The sequence below is a fragment of the Hemiscyllium ocellatum genome, chromosome 37 (assembly GCF_020745735.1).
Source record: "Hemiscyllium ocellatum isolate sHemOce1 chromosome 37, sHemOce1.pat.X.cur, whole genome shotgun sequence".
In the NCBI taxonomy this organism is placed as follows: Eukaryota; Metazoa; Chordata; class Chondrichthyes; order Orectolobiformes; family Hemiscylliidae; genus Hemiscyllium; species Hemiscyllium ocellatum.
Genome location: NC_083437.1, coordinates 4,694,821 through 4,721,384, shown reverse-complemented (window position 1 = coordinate 4,721,384; position 26,564 = coordinate 4,694,821). Strand labels below are relative to the sequence as shown.

At 40.5% G+C, this 26,564-nt stretch overlaps 1 protein-coding gene across 1 annotated transcript in view; it reads right to left on the bottom strand.

Annotated features, from left to right (window-relative positions):
• Positions 1 to 26,564, bottom strand: part of epha8 (eph receptor A8) — a 548,357-nt gene that overhangs the window by 420,021 nt on the left and 101,772 nt on the right. Inside the window, exon 3 of the mRNA XM_060852189.1 lies at positions 10,638 to 11,301. Within this exon, the coding sequence (XP_060708172.1) occupies positions 10,638 to 11,301 (664 nt within the window). The remainder of the gene's footprint in view (positions 1 to 10,637; positions 11,302 to 26,564) is intronic.

Below are 26,564 nucleotides of genomic sequence, written 5' to 3'. Positions count from 1 at the left end.
TCTCACCAAAGTCCTATGGCCGTATAAAGCTGTGGTCAGCCCACATTTGGAATGTTGTGAGCAGTTTTACACCCTATATCTAAGGAAGGATGTGTTGGTGTTTGACGGGGTCCAGAGGAGGTTTATAAATGTTCCTTGGGATGAAGGATTTGTCACATGAGGAGTAGTTGAGGACTCTGAGTCTGTACTCAGCAGAGTTAAGGGGGAGATGATAGGGGAGATGATTGAAACTTAAAAAATACGGAGAGGCCTGGAGAGAGCAGACATGGAAAAAATGTTCCCACTTGTAAGAGAGACTAAAACTGGAGGGCACAGCGTCAGAGTGAAGAGAGGACGCTGTAGAACTGAGATGAGTGGAAATTTCCTCAAACACAGGATGGTAAATCTGGGTAACTCATAGCTGCAGAAGGCTGTGGAGGCCAAATTATTGAGTGTCTTTCAGACAGAGATAGATAAATTCTTGATTAATAGGGTTACAAGGGAGAAGTCAGCAGAATAGGATTGAGAAACGTATCAGCCATGATCAAATGGCAGAGCAGGCTCAATGGACGGAATGGCCTTATTCAGTTCCAATATGTTATCTTCTGCAGCACAATATCCTTGCTCCTGAACTCAAATCCTCTCGCTCTGAAGGCAAACATTTGCTTTTTTCACCGCCCACTGCATCTGCATGCTTAGAAAGCTCAATTTTCACATTGCACATAAATACAGGGGCAACACACAATACATGATTACAATGGTAAATGTTAGCTGTTAAAGACATAATGAAGCAATCTGGACCAAAACAGAAAAATGCAAGGGTTTGATAAGAAAAATGCTTATGGAACCAAATATTATCAGTTATGGAAAATACAGCATATATGGACCTCATGGGAGGGAATAAATTGTGAAAGAAGTTTCAATGGATCAAATCAGCTAGTCTCAGTGCTGGTTGTTTTCATGTTCAAGTGTGTGCAGGGGTCAGTAAGCCCTGTGATGAAAGCTCATTCTGCACAAAGAAGGAACAATTGACCAGTTTGAAAGAATCTGGAAGACATACAAAATGATGGAGAATTGGAAAAGTGTGAGAAATATTACTAGGCAAAATACTAATCATACATGGTGATTGATGAGGTAATTAATGAGAATATAGTTGCGTGCTTATGTACAGGTGCTTACGTATATATCTCTTTTTGAACTTGGCTGTTACTGTCATGGTTTATTTGTGAGCTATGCTAATCCACAAAGTGTGTTCTCAATGTTCTCAATCAGTCATCTTGAAAAGCTGGGGATAAGGCTGGAGGAGGTCAGGTCATCAGGCCGCGGACAAGATACGGCAACTCATCCCAAAATTGTGAGCAGTGTTGGCAAAGGAGCTGAGGAGAAAGTCACCTTCTGTGTACTACTTTAGTCAAGAAATGATGAGTGGACCAGATGAGACTTGTGGGAGTGAAGCAAGAAATAATAATAGTCAGAAATTAATGGATAACTAGAACAGTTGTCAAAATTATTTTTCACTGATACATCATCGGATATTCTCATCTCAAGGGTGAGAGGTGGTATTAATAATTTAGCAAATGCTCTCTGACAAATATGCAAAGCTTCATCAATAAACGCAGAATTAAACCAGGTGAAGAAAAGGAACAGCATGTTGTATTTGTCTATCTATAGACTTTTCCTAGTGCTCTAAGCTATAACTCAGGTTATACCCTGAGCTTCCTATGTAAAGTTTTTATTCAATAATATTTCAACAATGAAACTGTACACTACAAGATTTATTTTCTTCCAATTGTGTTGTGAAATTATAAAAATCCAAAGAAACAGGGAGTGTTGTACTGCACTAAAGGACAATCCTTTGTTCAAGATGTCGAATATTTGCACTGCACCTTTCCTTATCCTATCAGTTGACCCCATTGCCAAATATTTTCTATGAAGAGAATGGACCATTGCAGGGAAATATATGCATATCAAAACAGAGCTTTGACTTCACATGATGAGTAAGCTATCAAAAGGGACAGCAGTCAGAAAATGATGGGAGCGACCACTCATGACCCTGTTTGGTGAGGTAACATTTGTCAATGAATTTAACTCAAGAAACTGCAATGCTGTTTTGTTGTATTTTCACAACGCAGAAGACACTGACAGTGTTTACTTTATTGGCCACTGTCACTTGTTGGTGTTACGTCAGGACAGTGAGTGATTTGGAGGGCCGTGCTCACCAGGGAGAGAATCTGACAAACTAATGAGCTGGCACAGACTGAATCAAGAGATGGACCAATGTATTCTGACTAGCCATGAGAGAAACTGTAAAATGGGTCACACTAAAAGCTGATAATGAGCTCCAGTTCAATCCTCATGCTTTATTCCACGGTTTCCTCTCATAATTCGCTGACTTTCCTGGCCAAACCATCACAAAGGGCTGGAATTTAATACAACCCAATCGATATTAATTGTCAATTGCGGGGAGATGGAAGTGTATTGGCAATGTTAATTGGTAGTTTACATAGGACCCCCAGACTAATGTTTTAGGACTCGACCATGAATCCCTGCGATGACAGCTAGTATAATCCAAATTCAACAAAATATGGAATTTAAACCTGGCCTGATAACAACCATTTAACCATTGATTTATTAAAACCCCCAAAGGAAGGAAATTTGCTATCTGGCCCACGTCTAGCCTGACTATTAACTGCCTTTTGATATGGCCGAGCCTGTTATTCATTTCCAAGGCAATTAGGGATGGCCTAATCAACAATGACCACATTCAATGAAGATATAATTATGAAACTGGAGAATTGTAAAGTACAAACAGGATCTGTAATCCTGATGGACATCTATCATCTGTCATGTCAAACAAAAAGAGGTGAAAGCATTTAAAAAGAAGCTGTGACTCTTTGAGTAAAGCTCATGTCTATGGAGCAGGAGCTACTCTTCCCCATCTCCCTATTCAAGGTGCACAATGTCTCCCTGGAGCTCCACATTGAAGCTGTTTAAAAGGCAGGAGATTTAGTTTCTCCCATTTAGTTTTTTTAAAAAAACTTTCCCCCAGAGATCCGAAGAACATGTCAGGGAACTGATACACAAGTCACAGTGTGGCTGGGAGGAACTGGATCCCATGCCAGCGGATCTTCAATCACCCCATAAGAGCAGGGAAGGTCAGTGACCAGTCATGTCACTGGTTGTCTAGGATGTGTACGCTTTCCTTATGAGTTAAGATCAAAATCTCCATGTGTCAATACAAATATACAAGATGCTCAAGGGTCTTGGGCAGCATCACTGAATGAAGGAATAGCTGAGTGAGAATGATAATGCAATCTCTGGAAAACAATAAGTAGCCCTCAAAAATTGCAAGAGCCCTCACCACTAGAGTCATTCCCCTTGGGAAAGACATCATCTGGTTCAGACTTGGAAAAGATGGTGAGCAGCACAACATGAATAAGGTGAGAGAGAGTGTCAGCTGCATTTAGGCCCCTTCAGAGGCTGAGGACAGGTACAGCCATGTTTCACAGGATGAAGATGCTAGATCTCAGATGGCACAGGCAAGGATGATCCTCCTGGAGCATCAGAGGCAAAAGAGTTTCCTTGTGTTGGAGATCACTGAGACATTATAGGGTGAGGGCCCAGCAATGGCGTTCTCCTCGTGCTTGTTCATGGATCAGAAAATTGAGAAAATAGTCATTCTGAGAGCTTAGCTCTGAACATGTACAGAATTAGGGTGTTGACATGCACAGGAAGTGTAGTCTTGACCATACAGGGTAACTGATGTGTAGTGATGTTATAAATGGATACCAGTTGCTTCCCACCCAGAATGTGACATTATTCTATCTTTAAGAGATACTTTTTTTTGTTTTTTTTTAAATGAAGAGAGGAGCAGTCAGCTCAAAGCCAATAAATTAAATAGCTTGTGAGGCCTTCTTTTAAAAAAAAAGTTGGAACAATAGAAGAAGCGTGACTAGGTGGGGTCAGAGTCCCATAGAATCAGGATTTTTAGTTTTAGCTTTTAGCAGTTGTTGGAGTCTAAAAGCTGAATGTGGAAGCTCTTATTCCTCTCTCTGTTACAGTTAAAAGTTGGGGTTCTCTTCCTGCTGCTAGAATTGTATGTGAGACAATCTATTTTACTGACTTTACCAATTTTTAAAATGTATTTTAACTATAGTACATGAATAAAATATGTTTTGCTTCAAACCTGGTAGTTTGACCAATCTGAATTGCATCTAGAATGCAACACCTGGCACTTGTCTTGCAAATAAGAGAAGGTTAGGGTATAGGCTACCTCCTTGACATGTTTTGAAGGAGTTTGGTCTAGTCTTTAACAAGAAACCTGGTCCAGCATGCAAAGCCTTCCTCAAAGGGCTGGGGCAACTGATGAGGCTGATATGAAGGACCAGCTCTCAGACTGCACAGGCGTTATTAGATTACTTACAGTGTGGAAACAGGCCCTTCGGCCCAACAAGTCCACACCGACCCGCCGAAGCGCAACCCACCCATACCCCTACATTTACCCCTTACCTAACACTACGGGCAATTTAGCATGGCCAATTCACCTGACCTGCACATCTTTGGACTGTGGGAGGAAACCGGAGCACCCGGAGGAAACCCACGCAGACACGGGGAGAACGTGCAAACTCCACACAGTCTGTCGCCTGAGTCGGGAACTGAACCCGGGTCTCAGGCGCTGTGAGGCAGCAGTGCTAACCACTGTGCCACCATGCCGCCCACTCACCTCTTTCCTGGTCCTTCTAGTGACTGACAATCCAGTGTCTTAAGTTCCATTTAAATTGGAGTTAAAAGATTCCATGGCACTATTTGGAGAAGAGGAAATGGGGCCCTCCCAAAATCCTGGCAAATATTCCTCATTAGATCAACATAATGAAAACAGATTATCTGTCATTTGTCACATTGTTCCTTGATGGTACTTGTTATCTCTCACCTCAACTGTTCTGACTCAGGAACAAAGCCTTTCATAATACCCTAGGACCATTGTCCTTGCTGGATGCTGAGTGTGACTGAGATGCTGAGAAGTGATTTGTGGAGTGAGAAGTGTTAATAATATTCGGGCCAGAAATGAACTCAGAGATGTCACACTCAGCAGCTGAGTGTGACTGTCAATTACGTCTAAAGATTGACAAATGATTCCATCAACGGCAACAATTCACCAGTGCATGCAGGGCAGTGTCCCAGACACTGCACATTCCCCATACCTGGTGACTTAACATCCTAAACCCATTCAGTGAGGCCTTTTACTGAGCCTCGCTACCCACTGAAAAGGCACCTTGTTAGTGCAGTGGCAAATTCCAGACTGCATCCCCACACCAGCCCTCCTGGTATAAATTGTGACATCTTCTTTTGAAAAGTGACTTTCAACTCCTGTTCACACACTTTCCTGGTCCTTCTAGTGACTGACAATCCAGTGTCTTAAGTTCCATTTAAATTGGAGTTAAAAGATTCCATGGCACTATTTGGAGAAGAGGAAATGGGGCCCTCCCAAAATCCTGGCAAATATTCCTCATTAGATCAACATAATGAAAACAGATTATCTGTCATTTGTCACATTGTTCCTTGATGGTACTTGTGGTGTGCAGGTTAACACCACCTTATCACTGCGATGCCATCATGACTGCGATTCCAAATTAAATTATCTCTGAATGGCTTTGTAATATCTGTAGAACTCGAGATCAGCCATAGTCGTATCAATTGGCAGAACAAACTCAAGGGGCTAAGGTGTCTACTCTGTCATCATTCTTATGCTCCGACATTTAAGGTGTCATGGAACAAGCATCTTCTTTTGTTTAAAATTGTGAAAACTTATAAATGAAAATCATTAAATGCATTCAGAGAAAGATTAAGTTTTGGGACTTCACTAGCAATCAGAATATGCAGACACTTCTATTAGATGTATTGCAGTTCTGCTCAGACCAAATCTTAGATCAATCAGTTGAATAAAATCAAGCAGTCTCAGCTTTTTCTCCAGACAAAGTGGATCGTCGAAGCTGCAAAATGAATCAAGAACATCCAGATACCCCTTATTAGTGAATTGAATATCACCAGTTCCATGTGTACAAGAAAATGAAGCTCAGGAACAGACCAATGTAACACCATACCAGTTTACCAGTGATCTTTATGCTGCATTTTTCTTGTGCTTCCATATGCTACAATGACTGCACGCCTTAGTTCCCAGTTTCAGCTGCAGTCTATCATGCTCTATACACGGTAGTTTATGAGCACCCAGTAGCTGCAGTTCCCTTTGCTTTTCATACTGCAGCTTAGTAGATCTCTATGGATTTGTTTAATCAGAGATATTATAACACACATCTGGAGCGGGTGGGAGATGTATCCTCAAGTACTATAGATACTGCAATTTTCTCATGCTCTGTATGCTGTTCATAAATATTTGATATGCTGGAGTACATTGCTCCTCTAACATGTTGTTCATGAGTGTTTTATATGCAGTTTTCTGGGTCTTAAATACTGCAGTTCACTTGTGCCCTATATTCTGCAGTCTATCAAGCCTCTATATGTTGCAGTTTACTCGTGATTTGCAAGAAGTAGTATACTAGTAACTTGATGGTTTAGTTTCTGTAATGTAATGGTGGTTAATGTACAACAGTTTATGATGTTATGCACTGCAGTCATTTGTGCTCAATATGCTGCACTGTACTAGTCTTATATACCATGCAATATTAGTACTCGCATCACTTTGCAAGTGATTTGCAGTTTATTTGTGTTCTGTGCACTTACGATTGCTCATATTTCCATACTATAGGGATTCTATTCTTTTTATATGCTACAGATTCTCTGCTATATATGTTCATAAGACTAGTGCTCTATGCGCTGCACTGACTTGGTCTCATAAGTTGCAGAGCACTAGTTTTCTGTGTGTTGCAGCTTGCTAGTCTTTTTATTAATCAGACAGATAACAAGACACCTGCAGGGCAGATGGGACTTGAACCTGAATCTTTTGACCCAGTGACAGGAACACTCCTGCTGTGCCACAAGACCCTAGTTTACTAGCACTCTATTTCAACAAACTACATGATGATGACGCACTGCCAATTCACAAGAGTTATGTTGCTCATTATTTGATATATTTTAGTCAGAAATGTTATTACACACCTCTAGAGTAGGGGGACATGAATCCAGGTCTCCAATTTAAAACACATAGCTGAACAATAGCAACCACCCTGCCATGAGTAATGCTACTGATGGGCATATCCGGATGATTCTTGTAAAAATCAATTAAAGTTTGGCAATTTAAAGCACAGTTAGACAGAGTCAATACAACTGCAGCCACAGATAGTTGAGCATTTATTTTCATTTGTTCATGGAGTAAGGGCATTGCTGGCTCAATCAGCATTTAATTAGCCATCCCTAATTACCTGGAGGGTGGTTAAGAGTCAACAATATTTCCGTGAAGTCTGAAGTTTCAGGTAGGTCAGATAAAGTAAGGATGGCAGATTTCCTTCTGTACAGAAGATTAGTGAACCGGATGGATTTTAATTGAATGCAAGAATTGAGATGACTTATTACAGCTGTTCAAGATGTTGACAATGCAACGTTTGGAATAATCATGCGGTTCTGGTTGCCCTACTATAGAAAAGATACTATTTAATGAGAAAAGGTGCAGAGAAGATTTACCAGGATGCTACCTGGACTGGAGGGTTTGAGTTATACGGAGATGTTGGATCAGCTGGGACTTTTTACCCTGGAGCGTAGGAGACTGAAGGGCAACCATATAAAATTATGAGAGGTATACATTAGGCAACAGCTTTTCCCCATGGTGGGGGAATCTAAAACTAGGGGGTATAGTTTTAACGTCAGAGAGGAAGAGATGCAAAAGGATCCTGAGGGGCAATTTTTTCACACAAAATTTAGAACGAGCTACCAGAGATAGTGGTAGAAATGAGTACAATTGCATCATGTAAGAAACATTTAGACATGGATGAGATAGGTATGAAGTGATATGGACCAATCATAAACAAATGGGACTAATTGTGGAAATAGTTCAATTGTGAAAATCGGACAGCATGACCAAGTTGGGCCAAAAGGCCTGTTTCCATGCTGTGGACATCTATGACTCTAATGACAATTGCCAGCAGTTACGTGGTCACTTAATTCCAGAATTTTATTGAACTTAAATTTTATGAGATGCTATGGTGGGATTCAATTCCCTGTCCCCAGAACATTAACCTGAAACTCTGGATTACTAGTCCAATCACATCCCCCATATTTACAACATGGAGTAAGTAAATGCATGTTCAAAATTTATCAACTGGGTTAAAATCCAACTGATCGAATAGAAGACATGCATTATAGATTGGAAGGCTGATCATCCCACTAATCAACTTATAATTCTGCCAATAAATAATCACTAAGATGATACATTTGAACATTACCGGACAGTACAGACTTGCAGGCACAATAATCACCAGAAAAATGTCTTTGAGCATCTCACCAGCTTAGTCGATTTTTGTTGTCATCACTTAAAACAGGTCAATGTATTTAGCAGCATTTTTAGTTTAAGATGATGCAGATATCAAGTTGCTGCTCCACCTCCCTATACTCCTTTAATGCAGTGGTGTACTTGGACTTTGATTATGCTTGTCTGTTGCCTGCTTACAGTAGACAGTTACTTGGGCATGGTCACTTAGAAAAAGCAATTAAACTGAGGCAAGCTGCTGTAAGCACGAGAGTGCAGACATTTTAAAGTATTGATTAAAACTTCAGCCACACACACGGATGTTGATATAACATTGGTACATATTCCAAGGCAGAACTCACAAGAGAGAGACAGTATAAAAACCCATTATTGGGCAAGCTTTGTGTCACCTATTCTACTTTCTCTAGTGGCTTGGTGCCAATATTCTACACTCCTATGAAGGTCTAGAGGCATTGCCTATGTAAAAAGCCATATGTAAATGCAAATTCTTTTTTTTTTAAATAAATTCTACTTAATGCTGAAAAGTTCTATGCAGAACTGTTGGTGAAAATCATGGTCATTATCTGATCATCAGCCTTATAAACCTGGGCTGAAGTGTCTCTGTTTCCATGGTAACATTAAGCAGCACATGATCAAGAAGAGGTGGTGAATTTGTTTGTTGCACTTTTAATTCCTGAAGAAGGGCTTATGCCCAAAACATCGATCCTCCTGCTCCTTGGATGCTGCCTGACATGCTGCGCTTTTCCAGCAACACATTTTTCAGCACTTTTTAATTACTGAGCTAAAGTCCACATTTCAGGAAAGCAATGGAATTGAAGAAAATTAAGTCAGTCCCATGAAAAATAGCATCTGAGGTTCTTGCCTTGACCACGTTGGAAGTGCAGTCCTTTCATGGTCGATATAACAGATGACTTCATTCCAACTGCATTATTATTGGCTGCAAATGTGGAATGTGGGAAATAAACCAACTCGATATGAAAAAGAAACATTTCCTGGGGTGTATCATGACTGGCCTTCCTAAGAAAACGTTCTTCCCACTTCATCATTCACAATCCCTGCAGAAACATTGAATTCTAATGCAACAAATTGTGTCGTTACCTCTTTCCTGCAGCTCACTGGATATGAGCTTACCATCCCACTCTCATTAAAATCACTTCTCAACATTCAGCGTTGGCTATCATTTTCAAAAACAAACCAAATGATGGAATGTGATCCTAAACTTTTGAAATCTATTAGAAACTTACACCTTGATGTAAGTTTGGCTTCCATCCTCAGCTTGTTTCTCAGTTGTTCACCACACTTTAGTTTTAGAAGGGTGAATTTATTGTACACGTGTATTTTTGTATGTACATGTTTGTAACATTTACGTCCACATTTTCTATTCATGTGGCATGTCTAATCTATTCAAGTCTGTGTGTATACAAGTTGAGAGCTTGTACATGTGTTTGTGTATGTTTGTATGTGTACATGTCTTTATACATGTGTGTTTATAGGTCTGTATTTTTGTGTATGCTTTTCTTTGATTGTGTTCTTATGTTTGTATTTGTATGTGTATACATTTAAAATCAGTGGCAACACCATAATATAAAATATGAACAACAGACTGTCCTTCTCTTTGGGTTGTATATTTTCTGTGGATTTGTTCAGCAATGGCTATAGATATTTTCTTATCAACCTGTTCAGAGATGCCATGGCACACCTTTGAAGCAGGTTAGAACCCGAATCGAGGTGTCCTTGCCCAGAGGTAGAGTCACTATCACTGTGCCACAAGAACCTTCAATGAGCTCCTGATGAAGGGCTCCTGCCCAAAACATCGATTTTCCTGCCCCGCGGACGCTGTCTGATCTGCTGTGCTTTTCCAGCACCCCATTCTCAACTGCTTGTATTCAATGTAGAGCTTACTTTATATATCAGATGTTAATCTTTAAAAAGGGCTATTTGGAGTTCAGTGACTGACATGTAAATAGTAATTTGCAGATGAGAACAAATCAACATCCATTTAAATCACTTTCCAGTGTTCTGAGAGTTGCATGATACAATCAATAGAGAAATTGTTCATTAATCACTGTGATCAGTCTCCTTTAATTAGTTTAAAGCAAACATAGGCATGAGTTAAGATGAACCACATGGGTGGAAAGCCTTGGAAACCATAAGACAAAAGTTATTTGTTCCTTAAACTTCTTTGACAAGAAGTTATAGAAATATTTGGAAGGAGTCTTACCTCGGCAGCTATCTCTCTGCTCCTCATAGCCAGCACTACAGACACATTTCCCAATGGGAACAAGCCATTCCCCCTCTGCACTGCAATACATCTTCGGTGTATCTCTCTCCTCGCTGTGGTCCACACACTGACCTTGTACCTCTACCAGAGAGGACGAGTCAGCACCAGTCACTGCATCAGGAAAGACAGCCAGATTCTGTATCATGGCCGGGCATTTCTTGTAGTAAACCCTCACTGACACAATCGCAATGCAAGCTCCTATATCCTGGAAAGCCAGGTAGACACCTTTCTTGTTGAGCGGACCCACTCCACGAACTTCAGTGTTTAATTTCAGTCTTCGGACTCCCAAGTCGACATTGGTGAAGCTTTCATCAGCTGCCACTGTGTCAATCTTCACAAACTGGTTCTCCCAGATATTGCTGCCAATGTCCCTGTCTGATTCAAAGTAATACAGATTGAAGGTCTCCTTGCAGGTCCCCACAACCCCTGGCATACTGTTGCAGTCTCGCAAAGTGAACTTTATTTCAATGTATATTCGACGTGCCCCATTCCGCTGGAGCCAATTAGTCCTTAACCAGTTGTTCTGATTTGGAGACATGACATTGCAGACTTGATAGGTGTGGATTGGAGTGAAGTACTCATCCATTTCACTGATAGCATCCCACTGTAAAGGAAAATCATAGGATGTAAGAACACATATAAAATCAGTCCTTCACAAAAAGAATATTGTTCATAACTCAGCCTTGGTATGAGATTGTTTTGCTTTAGTAGAAGTATTTTCTGAAGGAGAAGACTGAGGCAGGCTCCTGATATTTAAGGAGAGTCACAGAGTGATGTGATGTTTGCTACTTTGGAACACATGCACATATCCAAACATGCACATGTACAAACATTCCCAAAATGAAATATACAATATTCTCCTCAGGTAATGTCTGTGACCTGTGTCTATCAGAGCTGAGGAACATCATACAAGGTACCATAAAAAAGGCAACAACTCACCAAACCTTATGCATGTTGGCTGTTTGAAAGGGTTAATTATTGTATTACTCCCAATTCATTGGCCTTGTCCCATAGCTCTACAATTATCCCTCAGTCAAGTATATATTCAATTCTATTTGAAAATTACCAGTGAATCTGCCTCCAGCATTCTTTAATAACAGCATCTTTCAAATTATAATAAATCATTTTACAAAACTTTGTCCTCATTTCACCTCTTGCCCTACACCACACAGAATTTCATCAGCTCTATGACTGCTGGTTTCCTCCGGTCATCTAAATCTCCCTAAAGTGATCGTTCTAACTATTTACTACGCTTTTAAGTTTTACCTCACCGACAGATTTTAAAATTGTCCAAAATTGCCAAGTCCAAGATATTGAGGTGCACAATAAAACAGCAGTGGCCACGTACTGAAACTTGCAAAATATTAGAGGATATCTCCCTCCAGTCTATAATATAGCCTTCACCACACCTCTATTTTCTAATGGGCTGCCAAGTTCATAACAATGCTATCACTATCTATTTAATTTTGGGTTTCAATTTTGCTAAAAGAAGTTGAATATATGGCATTTATCAAACTCCTTTTGAAAAACTACATACATAGCATCAACTGTACTGACCTCTTTGACACCCTCTTATCTTATAAAGAAACTCAATCAAGTTATTTAAACATAATGAGAACACCACGGACCAAGTTAATGGGCTTGAACAGATTGATTTTAAGGAAGTGGATGTGTTGGAAATTCTGGGAACCATCAAGATAGATAGGTCCCCAGAGCCAGTCCAGATGTATCCAAGGTTACTATAGGAAGGGAGAAATGAGATTGCTGAGTCTCTGGTTAAAGACAGAATTCTTGGCAGTATGGAGAAATAGCAGGATCTTGGGGTCCATGCACATAGATCCCTCAAAATTACACCCAAGTTGATAGGGTTATTAAGAACGTTTATGGTGTTTTGGTTTTCATTAACAGGAGACCGAGTTTAAGAGTTGCGAGGTTTTGCTGCAGCTCTATAAAACCCTGGTTAGACCACACTTGGAATATTGTGTCCAGTTCTGGTCATCTCATTAGGGGAAAGATGAAGGTGCTTTAGAGAGGGTGCAGAGGAGATTTACCAGGATGCTGCTGCCTGGATTGGAGGGCTTGACTTATGAAGAGAGGTTGAGTGAGCTCTGGCTTTTCATACTGGAGAGAAGAAGGAATAGAGATGATTTGATAGAGATGTACAAGGTAATGAGAAGCATAGATAGAGTAGATAGCCAGAGACTTTTCCCCAGGGCAGAAATGGCTGTCACAAGGGGTGATAATTTTAAGATGATTGGTGGAAGGTATAGGGGAGATGTCAGAGATAGGTTCTTTACGCAGAGAGTGGTGAGTGCATGGAATGTACTGTCAGCAGTGGTAGTGGATCAGAGACATTAGGGACATTTAAGTGACTGCTGGACAAGCACGTAGATGGCAGTAAATTGAGGGCTGAGTAGGTTAGGTTGATCTTAGATTAAGATAAATGCTCGGCACAACATCGTGGGCCAAAGGGCCTGTACTGTTCTATGTTCTATTTGGCCTTAACAAGTCCATGCTGGCTCTGCTATATTAATCCACATCTGTCTGTAAGTGTCTCAAAGAATTGTACTTCTCAAAGAAACCCTGGTATATTTGTTGATAAGTCACTGAAGCTAATATGCAAGTGCAGCAAGCTATCCATGAAGGCTGACAGAATATTAGCCTTTTTCAAAGAAGGTTTGAGTACAGTTGCATGCAAAGTCTTGGTTCTATTGTATAGGAGCTTGCCTAGTTCGCACTCTGTACTGTGTGCAGTCATGGTCACCTTATCTCCGGAAAGATATTATTGCCGAGAGAGAGTGCAATGAAGGTTCATCAGACTTGCTCCTTGGATGTCAGAACTGTCCTGTGAAGACTGGAGAAACTGGACTTGTATTAATTAGGGTTTCAAAGAATGAAAGGCAATCTCATTGACATAGACATAGACAGGGTCGATGCATGTAAGATGTTTCCACTGGTTGGGGAGTTTTGAAATAGGTGTAACAGTTTACAAGTAAGGCAGATGCCACTTCGGTCTGAAATGAAGAGAATGTTTTGTACTCAGAGGGGTGTAAGTCTGTGAAATTCTCGACCAGAGAATGCTGTGGAAGCTCAGTATATTTAATGTAGAGATTGACAGATTCTTGATTACCAATGATGTGCAGTTTTATGGGGATGGGGTGGGTAAAATGTTCAGTTAGGTATATTATACTGAATGGTGGGGGCTGGCTTGACAAGCTGAATGGCCTACTCGCTATCAACTATCCACCCCCATGCCAAATATCTGGCAGTATTTCGTGGCTTTATCACCCTTATTTTTAAACAAGGTTATGACATTTGAAATCCTCTAGCCCCATGTCAGTGTCTGAGAAGATTGTTCAACACCTCTACATTTTTCACCCTCATATTTCTTAGCAACCAAGGATGAATCCCATCTGCACTGGGTGACTCATCGACTTTAAGTATTACCAGTCTTTCTACTACACTTCTGAAGACATTTGTCCCAATATCCCAGTGATATCTTTGCTTTTTGTAGGTTTGGAAAGATCATCTTCCTTGATAAGTACTCCTGCACATTATTCACTAAGTACTTCAGCCAACTGAATAATTGATTCAGCCTGTTCCACCATTCATTATTGCTGATCTGTAACCCAACTCCATATACCTTACCCACATTGACCCTTACGTTTGGATAACAAAAATTAATCAATGTCAGGTTGAAATTTATCAATTGATTTGGTAACATCTGCAATGATATTTGCAAATGTCATTTTCTTCTCCAAGTTCACTCCTGAAAGATCTGACTGAAAGTTTTAGAGCTGTTGCCTCGACTGTGACTCCTCAACTCCTCTTTCCCTGCTTACCTTTTCAAGTGCATTAAAATCATTACACTTCCAAACCCCTTCAGTGCCAAAGAAAAGGCATATTGGACTCAAAACATTAACTGTTTCTTTCTCCATGGATGCTGCCACTCCTGCTGAGTTTGTCCGATACTGGCTGATTTCATCTTCAGCATTCACAGTATTTTGCTTTTATTTAAATACCTTCCCTCTATCTACCCTACCTGCTCCTCTCAATCTCTTGAGAATTTTTATCAAATCACCCTTAACCTGGTAAAATTCCAAAGAATGCAAACTCAGTTTGCAATTTCATAGTAATTTAACTCTCACCATCCAGTAACATTCTGACCAATCTACCCTTTCTGCCCATGGCACTGTACCTGTATTCAGAACTGCTCCAGACGCATTTAAAAGAGAACTTTGTACAGATACTGTGGTGTAGTTTGAAATACCTCCACATTTGGAAAGCACCATATCCTATCTTCCTTATGTCGAAAGTAGCCTCACATTACCTATAGTAGCATCAATTGTGTTGCTGATTCACTCCACCTATAATGATTTCTTTGCAATGTCACACTTCCATCTATATTTCTTACAATATTGTCTGTCTTTGTATCATCAGCAAATTTGGGTATTTAACTTTCCATATTGTTATCAACAAATTAATAAATATAGTACATTCTTAAGCTCCTAGCAGGTCTCTTTAGGAGCTCATTAATCTGAGGGCCTGCCCATTATCCTTTGGGTCTGTTTCCTGTAGCTCAGCAAGATTTCAAAGCAAGTCAACAACTTGCCTTCAGTTCCATGCATTCAACTTTGAGTAACAGTTTCTTGTGAGGGGCATTATCAAATGTCTCATAGAAGTCTATGTAAATTCCATTCATAGAAATACCCTAGCCACTACTTTAGTCAATGCAACTTGGCACCAATCCATTTACCCACCATCCCACATTCTCACACAGTTGGTATGGGTGGCACAGTGGCTCAGTGGTTAGCACTGCTGCCTCACAGTGCTAGGGACCCGGGTTCAATTCCAGCCTCGGGGACTGTCTGTGTGGAGTTTGGACGCCTGCCCCAGGTCTGCATGAGCTTCCTCCCACAATCAAAAGATATGCAGGTCAGGTGAATTGGCCACGCTAAATTGCCCATAGTGTTAGGTGCATTAGTCAGGGGTAAATGTAGGGGAATGGGTGTTGGTTACTCTTCGGAGGGTCAGTGTGGACTTATTGACCAAAGAGCCTGTTTCCATGCTGTAGGGAATCTTAAAAAAAATTCCATAACTCATTTTTCACTCCAACTCTATTAATGTATCTAGCACCGGAACCTCTTCATCCACCTGGCTCCTGAATCTCTCACTCGCTGGTATTTTAACCCTACACTCACTGAGCACCCTAACCTCTCATCGTGCTGGTATGCTAACCCTTCACCTACCTGGCACTCCTCAAAAAAATTCATATTCAGTCACCCTTTTCTTATAAGGAAGACTAGTAATTTCCCAACAACAGATGTTAGGTTACATGACCCACAATTCCATGAGGGACCCATCCCTTTCTTACACATGGAATGGCATTCAAAATTTTCCAATGAAAAACAACAGTTCCCAAATTGTAAGAAACGTAGAAAATGATAGTCAGACATCTACAATGTTTTCATTGATTCTTTCAAACTCGTGGATGAGAACCATTTGGTTCTGGTGATTTTTCACTTCTTCGTGCACAATTTTCTTCATAATTGGTATTTGCTATTGTCAATTTTGCCGAGTTTCTGATTCAATATTAGTTTCCTTGGGTTGTCTGACATGTTAACCTCTTCCTCTGCTGTAAATATTGACAGAAAGTAATTATTCAGCATGTTGGCCACTTCCTTGTTTTAATTAACACCATCACAGGAGTTCACAATGCTTCTGACTAACCCCAATTTTCTCAATATAATTGTTTAAAACAGTGTTGATTTTAATATCCCCTGCAAATTTCATTTCATACTCCCTTATTGTAGCTCTCAGTTCTCTTTTGAAAACAATTTTACATTCTCTGTATCTTTCCCATTAACCAGAATCAATGCTTTCCAAGAAAAAAGAATTTTTAAAAAAATTTATGGTAGTCCCATGTTATGCCTTGCCTCTCTCATTATCCATGACTGTCATTTTTGGCAAATAAAGCACTTACATCTTGGGGTTATAAACTAGTTCTGCATCATATTAAACTTTTTTTCAACATCACAAACTATACACGAGCACGACGTTAGCCAGTTACAGATTCAATAATTTTCTGTGGACAGTCACTCTCATATCACATTGATATGAAGCTCATTAAAATCTACGATGTGAGTCACTGTTTTGCATTAATTTCTGGCATTTACAGTTATTTTCTGATTACATTTGCAATGAAATGAATATCTTTCAAAAGCCAAGCCCATGCTAATGAAAGTTACTGTCTTGGTGAGCACCTTATAATAATATTAATTTAGGTACTTTAAAACACGTATTTTCATTTATTTAATGTATTAATTATCTTTATAATTTATAATACACAAACCTAAATGATTTTCTAATGATTCTGCAATGCTTCTTCATCGCTGATTTGTTCTTGTTGATTTGGTATCTGGCGTTGCACTAATTTCTGAGTCTTAAAATATGATTTTATTGGAAACTAATTTGAACAAGCTGTTCCAGGATATATTGCTGAAGAAAATTAATTAATACCCAACAAATTCACTCTCAAGCTTTCAGCTGCTTGTTTGCTTATTATAAAGTTTTTGAAAGCGAAAATCTCCCATGAAGTAAGTCTGCCTTTCCTAATTGGTTGTTGATTCTCTGTATTTACATAATATGTCACTTACAGCTGCTCCAAGTGGCCTCAGTTCAACTCTAAGATCTTAAATCTTATTTAGTTCGTAACTCCATATAAAGTCTCCACTACCTAATTGTCTCCTGTCATGTCATCTCCACACAGCCTCCTGGTACAACATGCCATGATTCACAATCTCGTTGTCACTCCAAGTCTCCACATTTGTTCTCAAGGTAAAAAGTACATTTTCACTGTTGGATAGGGATGATTCATATGGTCTTCCTTCTTTATCCCCTTTGGTCACAATCTGTTGCACTTACATCATTTTCAACCTATCCCAATCCCTTATGTGTTGCAGGGTCTGTAGCTCCTACTGCAGCTAAATGACCAGACCCAGTGATATATGAGATGGAGACATAGCTGTCTATAAACTACCACACACCACAGTCCACAAACACAACATGTGCTTTCACAGCTTAATCAAAATCGTTTATATCAATTACATTTTTTTTTCTCATTGACCTGTATTTTTTTCTCCATTTCTACACTCTAAATTGTACCAAGGACAAAAGCACTGGATAAAATGCTACTAACTCAACACTGTTGAGTTTATTCGTGATCACGTATGATTGAAGTGAAAGATCTAAAGAGTAAGACCGAAAACAGTAGGATCACATTCAATAACAACCTCCAGCACTGATCCTATTGGAGTTTGCAATGTTGATGAAATAAATTTTAATTGCCTTTTGTTGGTATTGATGTCTTTTGGTAGCAATAAAAGCAGAGGTAATATAGGAATGTTACAATTTTAAAGAAAGCGATAAAAAGTCATGTACAAGTTCAAACAAATAGTTAACTGGAGCAGATCTGAATGGCTCTAATTTCTGGGTGACATCCTGAACCAAAGCCACAACTTCCTTGGTGATGGAGGGGTTAGAGAGTAATGTGGAGCAGAGCAATTGCACTTATTTTGTCCTTTGCACAAAATTCCCATTCTCACCCAGTTCCTGGTTTTTGCACTCTTTTCTCCTCCCACCTTTGTATCTTTGTTTTGCTCCATTTTGTTCATTATTTGACCTAATTTTCTTTATTGCCCTTTTAAAATGAATATACTCATTTGATTCTTCTTTCTATCAACCAAATTCAGTCAATAAATTCTTGTGCTGATGTTTTTGTCCCTCTTATTTCCTTTTGTATCTTCCTTTAAGTGTTTTAAATTTAACCTGATATGAACCAATTATCAAACTGACACCTATCCTTTGATTTCTGATCCATCTTGCTCTCTAATTCCATCATTTAGGGAGTTCCAGTATTGGTTGGTCTCCCTTTGCCTCTTATAGGAATCTACCTTGATGTACCCAAACCATCTCCCCTTTCAAGATCACCAATTAATTGCTTTTCATTTCAGAGCAGGACTCGAATTTGACTGCACCAGATCCCTTTGCTAAAATAAGTTATTTTCCTGTTTTCTTCTGGATCATGCAGAGAAACACATTTCTGCTACTGAACACTTCAAAACGATGGTAGTATCTCTCAATTCTGCTCTTTTTCTGCCAAAATGCATCTTCTCGCATCAAGACAATAAAACTATAGCATCTCTACAGTGTGGAAACAGGCTATTTGGCCCAACAAGTCCATGCCAACCCTTCAAAAGATAATCCACCCAGACCCATTCTCCTACCTTATTACGAGACATTTACACCTGACTAATGCATCTAATCTACTCTTCCCTGAACACTATGAGCAATTTAGCATGGCGGATTCACATAACCTGTCCATCTTTGGATGTGGGAGGAAATCCATGCAGACATGAGGAAAATGTGCAAACTCCACATAGATAGTTGCCTGAGGCTGGAATTGAACCTAGGTCCCTGGTTCTGTGAGGCAGCAGTGCTAAGCACTGAGCCACCATTCTATCTCTTTGTATTTTGATGCTGGGACTGATTATTGAAGAAGTAAAGCCTTAAATAAATTTAATTAAGGCTTGAATACAAAATTCAATACTGCTGTGAACTCACAGTAAACATTTTCCAAATGTGCATATAAGCCTGTTGCTTACTGGGCTATTGGGATGACATCATTGACCTGATGCATTTCTCTATGTCCCAAACACTGTCTGGGAGGCTAACTTGGTGTGCGGGTGGTCATACATACAGCTGTAGACCACAGCCCACCCACAGGCAATATGACCAACTCTCCAAGACAGCACAGGGCTCTTCAGTTTAAAATCATCTGTTATCTTCTAATGAAACAATTTAACCTTATTTTGTCAGATTTACAGATTGACCACATTACCAATACAATTGCTGCACAAAGATGAATGAAAGCACACAGCTCATATAAAACTAGTGTTTGATAAGTTATTCTCAAAATTGGATGTGCTAACTGTGATTTTTTTCAGTTGTGCACATGATAAATCCAATCTCCCGGAACACTGTTGTTGCGCTCACTTTAAAATTGTACAGGTCTGTCTCTTCTCAGTCCTTCTAACAACATACATCATTTCTCTGCATTAAATATTATCTGCCATGTTTCTGCCACTTTTAGTAGTCAACCTAATCAGTGTTTCTCAACCATTTTCTGGATAGGACTCCAGTTCAATGACTCAGACATTGTTGATGAGATCCCACAGCGAAGGCCTGAGAGTGATTGGGGTGTATCGGAGTTGTGTGTGTGGAGGAACAGGGTAAAGAGTCTTGTGTTGCTTAGCATTACCTCAATTAGCTCAGAGAGAAAAAGGGTCAGCACACTAGTACAACCTTTAATAATAAAAACAGAAAGCACTGGAGGAACTCAGTGGGTCTGGCAGCATCCATGATTGGTGAACCCAGAGTTAATGTTTGGAGTCTAGTGGCTCCTGATCGGAGTTACTGACAAACTCGAGGTGAAATGTTAACTTCATTTCAACTTCTCTCTCTCTCTCTCTCTCTCTCTCTCTCTCCCCCCATAGATACTGCCATACCTGCTGACTTTTTCCAGCACTTTGATTTGGTGTTAGATTTATAGCATCCACAGACTTGTTGCTAAAAAAAACACTTTTAATGTATGAAAATGTCTTTTTCTAAACTATTTTGTGAACATTTTATGTTACTCACTGAGCCTGACACAACATATGGTCTTGCAGTGTGATTAAGGTGAACTTGTTGCTGGAAAAGCTCTGCTTTTCGATGTTGGGGTATTCATGTGGCTTTCCAGCCACAAAGCCTTGTGAACCAGCATTAGGTATTAACTATCTGGCTTCATACTTTCGTGAAGAGAGGTGAGGACCTTCAGCGTTCTTTGTATTTGACTAAAACACTTGTGTTCCTGGACTCAGGAAAAAACTTGGGGTATTTATAACACAATTCTTGTTTTGTTTTCATTTCCAAGGGAGCTGGGAGCCTCGCTGCTGGAGGGAGAAACTGTGTTAAACCCTTCGCCTACTGTGTTAAATGCAAGTTGCTAGTCATGGTCAACATGGTTCCCAGGCCTTCAGCTTCATGTTAGGGAAGTACTTGGCCCTTGAGGAATTTGGGAATTTTTTTCACAGAGGAGTGACTTCCATGCCCAAACCCTCACATCACTGTATGGCCTACCACCCTCACATCCTCCAATTGGCATTCCTGTTGATTGGTGTGCTCCTGGCTTTTTACAACAAATACTAAAACTGATTGGTTGAGCTCATTCATGCCCAGCTCTCCCCTCACAGAAAATAATAAACTGGGAAAGAGAGTGTACCTTTAATCTCATAATGAATGGGCAGAAGGTCATTGAGGAACTTACTGAAGATGGTTGGGCCTTGGGGACTACACTGAGGAACTGTGGGTTGTTATGCAATGGTAATATCTTACTTCTGAGCCAAGAGGTGTCGGTTCAAGTGCCATCTGCTCCAGGTGTTTATAGTAACTTCTCTGAATAGATTGATCAGAAAACATCTATCCTGAGGATCTGCTGCTGAGATGACTGACCTCCAATAACCACCATCACCATCCTGTGTGCCCGGTATGACTCCAACCAATGGAGAACTTTCCCCTGAGGAGCCTCAATGCCAGGCTCTTTCAACTCAGCACTTGATGTAAAAGGCTGTCAGTCCCACCTCACCTCTGGAATTTAGCTGTTTTGTTTATGTTTAGACCAAGGCTATTAATGAGGTCAGGAGCTGAGTGGCTGTAGTAAAATCTGATCTGGGCATCTGTGAGCAAGTTACTGTTGAGCAAGTGCCATGTCATTGCACTGTTGCTGACTCTTCCATTGCTTTCCTGATGGCTGAGCGTGGACTGATGGAGCATTGGCTAGTTTGGATTTGTCCTGTTTTTTTGTGTACAGGACATATTGGGCAATTCTCCCCATTTTTCAGTAATGTTGTAGCCTAACTGATGAGGATGTATCTGATTCTGGAGCACAAATCTTCAGAGGTATTACAAAATGTTGTCAGGGCCCATAGCCTTTCCAGTATCCAGTGCTTCCAACTATTTCTTGACATCCCGTGGAGTGACTCAAATTGGCTGAAGACAGGCAACACTTGGGATCACTGGAGGAGGCTGAAATAGATTATTCACTCAGCATTTCTAGCTGAAGGCTGTTGCTACTGCTTCAACTATGTCTTTTACATTAATGTTATTTACCCTTCAAGTAGCAATACCATCCAGTCATTATTACAGTATAATCTGTTGGGACTTTCTATGCATGAATTACTACTTTAGAAGAATGACTACATTTCAAAAATTTCAATTAGTTGAAAAGCATGTTGGATGCTCGATAAATGCAATTCATTCCCATAAGGTCCTTACTTTCAGGACTTTTGTCTTTTGCCTTCTGGTTCTCATGATTATCCCTACCTCCTTCAATGTCACCCCCTTCTGGCACAGCTGAGAAGTGGATCTTTAAAAATTGACACAAGCTCAATAGGAAGTTGAGTCTCTTCACTCTACTGTGAAATAGTATCTTCCTGGAATGCCTCATTCACTACCAATTCCTGAAATTTAGAAAAGTTTTAAACAATACTTTGATGATTTATGATGATAATATAACATCTGGGACCTCAGTGAACAGTTGAACAAATAGAGAAACAGAGACTAATGGGGAAGGGTGTGAATTTGAGACAATCTGGGTACAGCACAAAGTTAAAAAGAGGTTAAATAAGATGGAATTATGAGAGAAAAAAGACAAAATAAAAGTGACGCATGAATTTTAAAAATCTCTAATATGTTTTGTTCATTCATTGGATGTGACTGGCTAGACCAGCATTGCACACCCCCAAACATCCAGACAGCAATTGAAAGACAAGCAGATTGCTGTGAGTCTGGAGTCACTTGTAGACCAGGCTAGGCTTCTGTTCTTGAAGGACCATGAATGAACAAGATGGGTCTTTACAATAATTGGTCAATGGTTACATGGTCGCCAGTAGGCTTGCTCTTCATTCCAGATTTTTTTGATTAGAATTGAAATTTCACCATCTGCCATGGTGAGATTTCAACCGATACCCACAGAACATTACCCTGAATTCTATTACTAGTCCAGTGACCTTCCTGCAACACTACAGTCTTCACAAGACTAAACAACCTTAAACTATCCATGGAATAAGATTCATAATTTAAACTGGATGGACCAACTGGCATCATCACTACTGTGGGAGGATATTCCTGGGAATACATCCAGGGAAGTTATTTGGGGAAATAAATAGTGACATCTTGAAAAATGCCCATGTTACAGAGGAGGAGGTGCTAAACATATTCAAACACATAAAGGTGAATAAATCCCTGGGAACTGCTCATGTGTACCCTAGAACTCTGTGGGAAACTAAGAAAGTGAGTGCTGGGCCCCTCGCTGAGACATTTATATCATCAATAGACACAGGTTAGGTGCTGAGAAACTGGAGGTTGGCTAATGTGGTGTCACTACTTAAGAAAGGTGGTAAGGAAAAGCCAGGGAACTACAGAGTGATGAACCTAACATGGGTCATGGGCAAGTTGTTGGAGGGGATCCTGAGGACAGGAAATACATGTATTTGAAAAGGCAAGGACTGATTAAGGAGAGTCAAAATGGCTTTATGCATGGGAATTCATGGCTCATTAACATGTTTGGGTGTTTTGAAGAATTAACAAAGAGGATTGATGAGGGCAGAGAGGTGGACACCATCTATATGGACTTCAGTAAAGTGTTCAACAAGGTTCCTCATAGTAGACTGGTTAGCAAGGTTAAATCATATAGATTAGAGGGAGAATCATTGGATACAGAACTGGCTCGAGGGTAGAAGACAGAGGGTGGTGGTGGGGGGTTGCATTTCAGACTGGAGGCCTGTGAACAGTGGGGTGCCACTAGGATCAGTGCAGAGTCCACTGTTTTTTGTCATTTATATAAATGATTTGGATGTGAACATAGGAGGTATAGTAAGTAAGTTTGTAGATGACAGTAAAGTTTTAGGTGTACTGGAAAGTGAAGGAAGTTACCTCAGAGTACAATAGGGTCTTGATCAGATGGGCCAATGGGCTGAGGAGTGGCAGAAGGAGTTTACGTTAGATAAATGTGAGGTGCTGCACTTTGAAAAGGCAAATCAAGGTAGGACTTACATATTTAATGGTAAAGTCCTGGGAAGTGTTGCTGAACAAAGAGACCTTGGAGTGCAGGTTTATAATTCCTTGCAGGTAGACAGGAAAGTGAAAAGGCGATTGGTTTGCTTGCCTTAGTTGGTTAGTGCATTGTTTATAGGAGTTGGGTGGCCATGTTGCTGTACAGGACATTGGTTTGGCCACTATTGGAATACTGCGTTCAATTATACTGCGTTCAATATAATCCTCCCTATTATAGGAAGGATGTTGTGAAACTTGAAAGTGTTCAGAAAACATTTACAAAGATGATGCCTGAGTTTAAGGGTTTGAACTACAGGGAGAGGCTAAATAGACTGGGGCTGTTTTCCCTCAAGTGTCGGATGCTGAGGAGTGACCTTATAGAGGCTTATAAAATCATGAAGGACAGGGACAGAGTAAATAAACAAGGTGATTTCATAGGGGTGGAGGAGGCCAGAACTAGAGGACATAAGTTTAAGGTGAGAGAGGAAAGATTTAAAAGGTATCTAAGGGGCAACTTTTTCGCATGTATGGTGTATGGCCAGATGGAGTGGTGCAGGCTAGTACAATTACAACATTTAAAAGGCATCTGCACAGGTATGTGAATAAGAAGCATTTAGAGAGATGTGGGCAAAATGTAAATAGGACTGGATTAGGTTGGGATATCTGGTCAGCATGGACGAGTTGGACCAATGGGTCTGTTTCCATGCTGTATATCTCTATGACTCTAGGCAGCAGAAATGACAACAACAAAACCAGCTGTCAAACCCCACAAAGTCCTCCTTCACAATATCTGTGTCAAAACTGAGAGAGCTATCTTACAGATGTGGCAAATAATAGCCAGGCATAGTCATACTCATTGAATCATACCTTATACACAAAACATTCTACTTTTGCCAACTCCAAAAACTGCCTCAAGCAGAATATATAAAGCTATAAGATATAGGAGCAGAATTAGGCCATTCAGCCCATTGTGTCTGCTCTGCCATTCGCTCATGGCTGATATGTTTCTCAACCCCATGTTCTGCGTTCTCTCTGTAACGCTTGATCCCCTTACTATCCCAGATCGAGATCAGCTGGTGGCATAATGGTGTATTGGAAGGAAGGAGTTCCCTGGGAGTCCGCAACATTGACTTTGGATTCCATAAAATTTCATACCACTAAGGTAAACATGGGCAAAGAAATCTTCCAGGTAATGAATCAGTATTCATACATGGAGGAAGCACAATGTGATAAGGACACGAAATGTACTCTATGTGGACAATGTCCATGTCTATCACCAGGAATGGCTGGGCAACTGCTCTGGTCTGAAATGACATTGCTATAGACTGGGTCTGCAGCAGGTGGTGAAGGAACCATCAAGAGGGAAATAACATGCTCAACATCATCCTTACCAATCTGCTGGCTGCAGAAGCATCTGTCCATAACAATCTCGATAAGAGTGACCACGACACAGTTCTTGGGGAGACACATCAAGGAACCCTCTATCATGTTGTGCTCTCATTGTGCTAAATGGGATAGGCTTCAAACAAACCTAGCAACTCAAAACCACAAAAATGGAATTGTATTCAACCCAATCTATAGCCAGGGATATAAATCATGGCCCCTGTGTATTTCCTAGCTAGGGTCCCCAGCTCCAACCACAACAAACCCATCCTTGCCAAGCTCTGGGCTTCAGTTATTGATATACACCCTTGTAATGCCCATGCTTGGGGGTATGAAGTCACCCAGTGGTGAGAATTAGGGGTCTTTAAAAATGTTAGCTGGATTGTTAACTTTGATAGCTAAGGTGGGTTTTCCAAGTAGCCCACCTCCACACCTGTACTTCTCCCACTTTCCTTTGGGATTCATGCTCTGCGCCTCAACAATGAATCATGCATGAAATAAACAAATGTCTTAGATACTGTTGTTCATGAATGGGGTGTGCAGTTTGAATGTTGGGTGAGAACCTGATACATGATTTGAAAATACAGTGTAAAAACCCAGCACTGTATGTATGCATGCTCATGATGTGGAGATGCTGCTGTTGGACTAGGATGGACAACACCAGGTTATAGTCCAACAGGTTTATTTGGAAACATTAGTTTTCAGAGTGCTGCTCCTTTATCAGGTAGCTGTTATTATTGTAATACATTTAATTCCCTCTCATGATCTAGATCAGTGGTGCCAGAAGAGCACAGCAGTTCAGGCAGCATCCAACAAGCAGCGAAATCGACGTTTTGGGCAAAAGCCCTTCATCAAGAATAAAGGCAGTGAGCCTGAAGCGTGGAGAGATAAGCTAGGGGAGGGTGGGGGTGGGGAGAGAGTAGCATAGAGTACAATGGTTGAGTAGAGATGAGGAAGGAGGTGTGGGCACAGGTTTTACAGTTCCTGCGGTGGCAGGGGCAAGTGCCAGGATGGGAGGGTGTGTTGTAGGGGGGCGTGGACCTGTCCAGGTAGTCACGGAGGGAACGGTCTTTGCAGAAGGCGGAAATGGATGGGGAGTGAAATATATCCCTGGTGGTGAGGTCTTTTTGGAGGTGGCGGAAATGTCGGCGGATGATTTGGTTTATGCGAAGGTTTGTAGGGTGCCCACCCCTCCTCCCTCACCTCTATCCAAGGCCCTAAAGGAGCCTTCCACATCCATCAAAGTTTTACCTGCACATCCACTAATATCATTTATTGTATCCGTTGCTCCCGATGCGGTCTCCTCCACATTGGGGAGACTGGGCGCCTCCT